Source organism: Panulirus ornatus, chromosome 7 (genome assembly GCF_036320965.1).
Source record: "Panulirus ornatus isolate Po-2019 chromosome 7, ASM3632096v1, whole genome shotgun sequence".
Lineage (NCBI taxonomy): Eukaryota > Metazoa > Arthropoda > Malacostraca > Decapoda > Palinuridae > Panulirus > Panulirus ornatus.
Genome location: NC_092230.1, coordinates 13,771,499 through 13,781,201, shown reverse-complemented (window position 1 = coordinate 13,781,201; position 9,703 = coordinate 13,771,499). Strand labels below are relative to the sequence as shown.

At 40.8% G+C, this 9,703-nt stretch overlaps 1 protein-coding gene across 1 annotated transcript; it reads right to left on the bottom strand.

Moving 5' to 3' along the window:
- Positions 1-432: 432 nt before the first annotated feature.
- Positions 433-3,882, bottom strand: LOC139749302 (uncharacterized). The gene has a single exon (XM_071663025.1). It carries the CDS (start codon positions 3,880-3,882, stop codon positions 433-435), a length of 3,450 nt encoding a protein of 1,149 aa, XP_071519126.1.
- Between the last annotated feature and the right edge of the window lie 5,821 nt (positions 3,883-9,703).

Sequence of the window (9,703 nt, the reverse complement as noted above, 5' to 3'; positions counted from 1 at the left end):
TGCAAAGGATTATAGCAGTGGTCTTTATCATTCTTTTGTAACAGCTAAACCTTTCAATATTCATCATGGGTGTTACCTCCTGTTTGATGTTACATTGTAGTGATACCCTATTCTTATCTGGTAACTCCTTTATGCAAGGTTGGTCTATTGGCCACTGATCAATAGGTAAAGTTAAATAGTGTGGGCCCCTTTGCCATGCTGACTCGGATCCTAGGTTTCTTGGATTCTGTGGCCGTGTGGCGTAGTCCGCAGCATTGCCGTCAGTGGCCACCCACCACCAATCATTAGTATTAGTATGTGTCTGAATCTCCGCAATCCTTGTTCCAACAAAAGCTCCAAATCCATGTGATTCATTTTGTATCTGTGACCTTACAATCATTGAGTCAGTTAGATGTAGTACCCTATCGAACACAAAACTTGTTTCTTTTTCTATTACCTTCCGTAACCTAGCAGACAATACTGCTGCACAAAGCTCAGTCTCGGAGTAGTTATTTGCCGAATGGGAGCAATTCGACTCTTGGCTGCGAGTAATTGAGCAGAAAATGTGCCATCTTTCAGTTCAAAGCGAATGTATGCACATGTAGAGTATGCAATATTGCTGGCATCAGTATAAATGACAAGTGTGGGGTTACCAAGTGCATTATCAGGCTTTATACACCGCCTAAATTTTAAATCCTCCAAGGCATACATATCTTGGAACAAATCAACCCATTGCACATGCATTTCATCAGGGATTGGTTCATCCCAACCCAGTTGCTCATCAGCTTTGCATTCTTGTTTTCGTGTGATGAGATGTCTCATTAATAGCTTACATCGTATCGTGAAAGGTGTAGCAAGGCCTGAAGGGTCGTATAGTGACGCCACTTGACTTAGGATCATCCTTTTTTTCTGTTGTTTGGGTATCTTTTGCACTATTTCCTCTACTGTTAGGTCAGAAGCAGTGCGGAACTTCTTGCGTTTTGTAGAAAAGTTAATCTTTACTTTGTAAGAGAATTGATCTTTCTTTGGTTCCCAAATCATCCCTAGTACCTTTTCAACCTCAGTAGCAATTATCTTAGAATCTTCTGTCATATCATGGCTTCCAGACATTACCCATTGTTTCATCTGGAATCCTCCTCTTTTAAGGATCTCTTCGGTCGTTTTCATTCTTTCAAGGGCTTCCTCTGCACTTTCACATGAATGAAGAATGTCATCCACATACGAGTTATTAATGATCATGGCAGCTGTTTCCGGGTACTTGTCTTTGAACATTTCGGCAGTTTTATGGAGGGCTGTCATGGCAATCACTCCACTGGGTCTGTCACCGAAAGTTACCGTCTGTAAACAATAATGGTCAGGCTCCCTGGTAGTGTTCATATCTCGCCACAAGAACCGGTGGGTCATTTTATCCGCTTCAGAGAGGAGTACAGAATTATACATTTTACTGATATCTCCCACAATTGCTACCGGACTCTGACGAAACCTAAGCAATATGCCAAAAAGATCACACAGCATATCAGGCCCCTTGGCATAATAGTCATTCAAGACGTGTCCCATGTATGAGGCAGAAGAATTAAACACTATTCTGATGGGAGTGGATTTAGAGTCTGGTCTTAATATTTCATGATGAGGGATGTAGTGTACTGGGCCCTGATAGTCCTTGATTTCATCTGTAGTCAATTTTCGAGCTACACCTCGCTCCACCATGTCACTGATCTGATCACTATATTCCTTTGCATATGCAACTCCTCTTTTTGCTAATCTCTTTTCTGTAGCTCTAAGTCTGCCCATGCAGGCTGTGAAGTTATTTGGCAAGGTCTTTGGCGATTTTATCCATGGATAGGACGCTGTCCATTGACTTGTTTTTGAGTCATGTATTAAATCTTGTGTTATTACAGACAATTCCCTTCCTTCTTTAAGACTATATTTGTTACTTCCAAGGGGACACTTTCCACATTTGCAGTTGCCACATTTTGGAATGCAACATGTCCCCAGATTTTCTACAGAGAAGAAGTCATCAAGCCTTCTCGTAACACTGGCTTTTGATTCAACAACTAAATCATTTACCGTACATGCAGCAATGTGATTAATCCTAACAAGAACATGAGCAGAGTCGACACCTTTCACCTTTAATCTAGGGTGCGAACCTCTAATACAGTATCCAAATGGTCCCCACAATAGTTGGAGGTTACCTACAGTTTTAACCACAGATGGGAATAATTTGCAGTAATCAGCGGCGATCAACAGATCAATTTTGCCATATGGACGTTCAATGTTCTTAGCTTGTACTCCTAGTAAATGTGCCACGCTACCCATATCCACCTGTCCTGTTTCTGAGGTAATTTCTGAGATTCCACAAGCTTTGATTACATGAGTTTGGCCTTGAAAATCATTAAGAGGAACATCATATTCCAATGTTTCAAATTTGTGATAGTCATTTCCTACTTTAGTAACAGCCAAATTTATGCTTCTCCCTTTTAAGCCCATAAATTTTGCCATACGATCAGTTATGAGTGACGTATTGCTACCAGAGTCCCAGAGGGTAGTTATGGGTCGTGTGTTACCATAAACTGAACTTATTATTAACAAAACGCCCCTTTTTGGTGACAAACTGCTGTTTATGTATCCCTGCTCTTTACCAAAACAATTATGGAGAATCTGATGGTGGCCTCTCCCACATTCACCACATAAAGATTTCTGTGAACATTGACGGCGGCCCCTGTGACCTAACTGTAAACAAAGGAAGCAGGCACCCATCCTATATACGGCATCAATCTTCTCCTTGCTGTTAAGTTTTTGAAACACCGTACATTGAGTAATATCATGTGTATCTGTGCCATGGTACCAACATTCAACTGGTCTTTGAGACTCTACTCCAGACATATTTCCAGTTAACATAGAGATTTGCTTAGATAAATGAACTAAACACTCCTCCATCTTGCTTTGTTTTCCATGAAGCTGGGTTATGGCTGTAGTGAATACGTCAGTTTCACTGTCTAGGTTCACTGAGTGTACATGCACTTTACTATTAGGGTTAGTTGCCCTAATGTCATCATTCATGTATTCTAGTGCTTGTTTCTCTTTCAACAAATATTTCAGTAACTCCTCAAACATTTTACTTTTATCCTTTAGAGTTTGCAAAATTTTAGTCCACTCTCTTTTCTGCATTGGTGGGAGAAGCTTTTCTATATGACTGACCATAGTAACAGTATTCATCTCTTCAGACAAATTAACTTTCTCTAAATCTAAAGAGGCTCTCTCAACTATGCTCACCATATCCATGAATTTCCGTGGATTGTCCTCGGGTATTGGTTTTAATGTCTTTATGTCATTCAAGACTGACTGCACTAGTCTTGCTGGATTGCCATACCTGGCATCCAACCTTTTCATCATGGAATCAAAAGAGTCATCCACCCCGTGAACTACCTCCAATGCCTCCCCCGACAGACAGGATCGCAACACATATGGATCATCTTCATATACTGATTTCATTAATCTTTCATAGTCTTTACAGAATGTGGGATAATCACGAATCTTGCCATCAAAATGTGGTGGAGTTAACCGCTGCATTCTCACTTTGTGCATTTCGTTAACACTGGCTTTGTCTTTCTTTGTGACTTTAGCTATTATTGCATGAGCCTGAATTTTTGTCCTTTCAATATCAGTGATATAAGTATCAAGTTCATTAATGAGCACATCATAATTTGATTTCTTTGTATCAAGAGACTCAGCTAACTGCTCATTAATTTTTTCAATTTCAAGGAACTGTTTGCACACGTCATCATAAATACCTCGTAACACTTCCAAGCGGTCATCCCGGCCTTGCGCCTCCTTTAACAAGTTGACCTTCCTAGTAAACTTGCGTTTGGCGAGGGTCCGCTCCTTCATCAGCTGTTCATCCATCTTGGCAGGGGATGTGTTGGACTGTTTCACTAAGGTGTGAGTGAGACAGCACTGGTCGTTACTCTATTTAATCTAGGTCCAACCTGTAATAAGTGTACATGTCACAGTACCAATTACAAAATATAACACCCACACATATACATTATTATCACAATGTCTTATTTACTACATCCAATTACTCACACAGTGCCTCCCCTATCAGCACAGAGGTGAAACTGGAGTTGAGATCACTTTTCACAGCTTCAGGGTCACAATTACTAGCACAATGGTGTACTCCGGCATAACATTCTTGAGACTGGACCATGTGCCACACAGCTCCAGGATCACCAACATTAAATCCCTGCCTCACACCGGGGCACTGCAACCCTCCACCAGTCGTCACCACCCAACATACAGGCCTTCCCGAGAAACAATGAAGGGCCGCTAGCTGACGGCCTGGACAACACTTCCATCCTGTCCACGTCACTCAACTCCTACGTCACAACTTTACACACAAGAACAGCGACAAGCGCATGCCAAAACGGGAGAGCGAAATACAATATCTCATTAGCAAAATAATAGTACAAATTGTATGCAAAACATAAGAAAATTACAAATTTAGTTAATACAATAACAATAATATAGTTATGATAATACAATTTATCTATTCAATTCAAAGAAAACTTGACCAATAGGACATACTGAGATATTCTCAGTACACTCCCGCCACAACTACAAGCAAAAACAATTATTGCTCCTCAATGGGGAGCAGCAACACAAGTCTGTGAACCGATCTGTTGATCAATCTGTCCTTCCCATCACACATAGAGTCAGACTTCGAGATTTTGTATCTTAATACTACATCTCGTACTTTTCCGTCCCTGCCTGGTTTAGCTCTTTCAACCTGTGCTAACTTCCAATTTCCTCTAATCAAATCACTGTCTTGCACTAAAACAACATCTCCTTCCCGCAAATTTCTACGTGCTGTATGCCATTTTTGCCTGATAGTTAAGGTTGGGAAGTAGTCTCTCATCCATTTCCTCCAAAACGAGGTTACAATACTTTGTACAAGACTGAAACGCTTCCTTGTATCAGTCGTTTCCACCATGGGCCCACTTGGTACCTTGTTGCTTGCACGACCAAGCAGTAGATCGTTAGGGCACAAGTAAGCACCCAAAGATATATCGTATCCAGGTTTCAGTCCGATTGGGCGTTTATTCAATATATTTGCTACCTCATATAACACACTTTGTAGTTCGGCGAAGCTTAGTACATTTTCGCCCACTACTATAACAAGCAGCCGTTTCACCGTCTTAATCAGAGATTCGCATGCACCATTTTGCCAGGGTGCATTCGCCGAGTTGTTGAATGACCATGTCATACCTTGATGAAGCCCGATTTGAGATATTTGGTTAATGTTCCATTTTTCAGTCATATTCCTGATATCTTTATTGGCAGCCATTAACTGTGTTCCCATGTCTGAATGCATGGTGTGAGGATAACCCCGCATGGAAACAAACCGACGAAATGTATTCAAGAAACTCTGTGTGTCATATCCTTCCATCAGATCAATATGGACTGCACGACTCGCTAGGCATGTAAATATCACTCCATAAGCCTTGGCCCTAGTTCTCCGTTTTACAGTGTCTCTTATCATTAATGGGCCAAACAAGTCCAAGGAGGTATTGAAGAATGCAGGTGATGGTTTGAGTCTTCTCTCGGGGAGCTGCCCCATTTGCTGTCCTATCACAACTTTGTTTAACCTTCTGCATATTACACACTTTTCCTTTACCGATTTGATCACCTTTCGTGCTCTAGGTACCCAAAACTTACTTTGAAGTTTAGCTAAGGTGAGGTCTATACCCCCGTGATCAGTGTTGTGTAAGTAAGTGATGTATAGTCTGGTAAACTGATGGTTTTGCGAGAGTAACATAAACTGGTTTTGATTCCAATTGTCCTTCAACCAGCTGCTGATTCTCTCCCCTACTACAATGATCCCATCTTCATCTTTACTGGGTCCTAGCCTTTTGAATCTTTCCTTCCAATTTTCTTCGAATTCCCTTTGGACCATCTTAACCCAGTACCTTTCTGCCTTTCTCACATCATCGGCAGTGAGTGTATGCAATATTCCTCTGAATGTTTTCTTTCTAATAATGCAAAGGATTATAGCAGTGGTCTTTATCATTCTTTTGTAACAGCTAAACCTTTCAATATTCATCATGGGTGTTACCTCCTGTTTGATGTTACATTGTAGTGATACTCTATTCTTATCTGGTAACTCCTTTATGCAAGGTTGGTCTATTGGCCACTGATCAATAGGTAAAGTTAAATAGTGTGGGCCCCTTTGCCATGCTGACTCGGATCCTAGGTTTCTTGGATTCTGTGGCCGTGTGGCGTAGTCCGCAGCATTGCCGTCAGTGGCCACCCACCACCAATCATTAGTATTAGTATGTGTCTGAATCTCTGCAATCCTTGTTCCAACAAAAGCTCCAAATCCATGTGATTCATTTTGTATCTGTGACCTTACAATCATTGAGTCAGTTAGATGTAGTAACCTATCGAACACAAAACTTGTTTCTTTTTCTATTACCTTCCGTAACCTAGCAGACAATACTGCTGCACAAAGCTCCAGTCCCGGAGTAGTTATTTACCGAATGGGAGCAATGCGACTCTTGGCTGCGAGTAATTGAGCAGAAAATGTGCCATCTTTCAGTTCAAAGCGAATGTATGCACATGTAGAGTATGCAATATTGCTGGCATCAGCATAAATGACAAGTGTGGGGTTACCAAGTGCATTATCAGGCTTTATACATCGTCTAAATTTTAGATCCTCCAAGGCCTACATATCTTGGAACAAATTAACCCAGTGCACATGCATTTCATCAGGGATTGGTTCATCCCAACCCAGTTGCTCATCAGCTTTGCATTCTTGTTTTCGTGTGATGAGATGTCTCATTAATAGCTTACATCGTATCGTGAAAGGTGTAGCAAGGCCTGAAGGGTCGTATAGTGACGCCACTTGACTTAGGATCATCCTTTTTGTCAGTTGTTTGGGTATCCTTTGCACTATTTCCTCTACTGTTAGGTCAAGACCAGTGCGGATCTTCTTGCGTTTTGTAGAAAAGTTAATCCTTACTTTGTAAGAGAATTGATCTTTCTTTGGTTCCCAAATCATCCCTAGTACCTTTTCAACCTCAGTAGCAATTATCTTAGAATCTTCTGTCATATCATGGCTTCCAGACATTACCCATTGTTTCATCTGGAATCCTCCTCTTTTAAGGATCTCTTCGGTCGTTTTCATTCTTTCAAGGGCTTCCTCTGCACTTTCACATGAATGAAGAATGTCATCCACATACGAGTTATTAATGATCATGGCAGCTGTTTCCGGGTACTTGTCTTTGAACATTTCGGCAGTTTTATGGAGGGCTGTCATGGCAATCACTCCACTGGGTCTGTCACCGAAAGTTACCGTCTGTAAACAATAATGGTCAGGCTCCCTGGTAGTGTTCATATCTCGCCACAAGAACCGGTGGGTCATTTTATCCGCTTCAGAGAGGAGTACAGAATTATACATTTTACTGATATCTCCCACAATTGCTACCGGACTCTGACGAAACCTAAGCAATATGCCAAAAAGATCACACAGCATATCAGGCCCCTTGGCATAATAGTCATTCAAGACGTGTCCCATGTATGAGGCAGAAGAATTAAACACTATTCTGATGGGAGTGGATTTAGAGTCTGGTCTTAATATTTCATGATGAGGGATGTAGTGTACTGGGCCCTGATAGTCCTTGATTTCATCTGTAGTCAATTTTCGAGCTACACCTCGCTCCACCATGTCACTGATCTGATCACTATATTCCTTTGCATATGCAACTCCTCTTTTTGCTAATCTCTTTTCTGTAGCTCTAAGTCTGCCCATGCAGGCTGTGAAGTTATTTGGCAAGGTCTTTGGCGATTTTATCCATGGATAGGACGCTGTCCATTGACTTGTTTTTGAGTCATGTATTAAACCTTGTGTTATTAGAGACAATTCCCTTTCTTCTTTAAGACTATATTTGTTACTTCCAAGGGGACACTTTCCACATTTGCAGTTGCCACATTTTGGAATGCAACATGTCCCCAGATTTTCTACAGAGAAGAAGTCATCAAGCCTTCTCGTAACACTGGCTTTTGATTCAACAACTAAATCATTTACCGTACATGCAGCAATGTGATTAATCCTAACAAGAACATGAGCAGAGTCGACACCTTTCACCTTTAATCTAGGGTGCGAACCTCTAATACAGTATCCAAATGGTCCCCACAATAGTTGGAGGTTACCTACAGTTTTAACCACAGATGGGAATAATTTGCAGTAATTAGCGCCGATCAACAGATCAATTTTGCCATATGGACGTTCAATGTTCTTAGCTTGTACTCCTAGTAAATCTGCCACGCTACCCATATCCACCTGTCCTGTTTCTGAGGTAATTTCTGAGATTCCACAAGCTTTGATTACAAGAGTTTGGCCCAGAACATCATTAAGAGGAACATCATATTCCAATGTTTCAAATTTGTGACAGTCATTTCCTACTTTAGTAACAGCCAAATTTATGCTTCTCCCTTTTAAGCCCATAAATTTTGCCATACGATCAGTTATGAGTGACGTATTGCTACCAGAGTCCCAGAGGGTAGTTATGGGTCGTGTGTTACCATAAACTGAACTTATTATTAACAAAACGCCCCTATTTTGTAAGAAACTGCTGTTTATGTATCCCTGGTCTTTACCAAAACAATTATGGAGAATCTGATGGTGGCCTCTCCCACATTCACCACATAAAGATTTATGTGAACATTGATGGCGGCCCCTGTGACCTAACTGTAAACAAAGGAAGCAGTCACCCATCCTATATACGGCATCAATCTTCTTCTTGCTGTTAAGTTTTTGAAACACCGTACATTGAGTAATATCATGTGTATCTGTGCCATGGTATCAACATTCAACTGGTCTTTGAGACTCTACTCCAGACATATTTCCAGTTAACATAGAGATATCATTAGATAAATGAACTAAACACTCCTCCATCTTGCTTTGTTTTCCATGAAGCTGGGTTATGGCTGTAGTGAATACGTCAGTTTCACTGTCTAGGTTCACTGAGTGTACATGCACTTTACTATTAGGGTTAGTTGCCCTAATGTCATCATTCATGTATTCTAGTGCTTGTTTCTCTTTCAACAAATATTTCAGTAACTCCTCAAACATTTTACTTTTATCCTTTAGAGTTTGCAAAATTTTAGTCCACTCTCTTTTCTGCATTGGTGGGAGAAGCTTTTCTATATGACTGACCATAGTAACAGTATTCATCTCTTCAGACAAATTAACTTTCTCTAAATCTAAAGAGGCTCTCTCAACTATGCTCACCATATCCATGAATTTCCGTGGATTGTCCTCGGGTATTGGTTTTAATGTCTTTATGTCATTCAAGACTGACTGCACTAGTCTTGCTGGATTGCCATACCTGGCATCCAACCTTTTCATCATGGAATCAAAAGAGTCATCCACCCCGTGAACTACCTCCAATGCCTCCCCCGACAGACAGGATCGCAACACATATGGATCATCTTCATATACTGATTTCATTAATCTTTCATAGTCTTTACAGAATGTGGGATAATCACGAATCTTGCCATCAAAATGTGGTAGGAGTTAACCGCTGCATTCTCACTTTGTGCATTTCGTTAACACTGGCTTTGTCTTTCTTTGTGACTTTAGCTATTATTGCATGAGCCTGATTTTTTGTCCTTTCAATATCAGTGATATAAGTATCAAGTTCATTAATGAGCACATCATAATTTG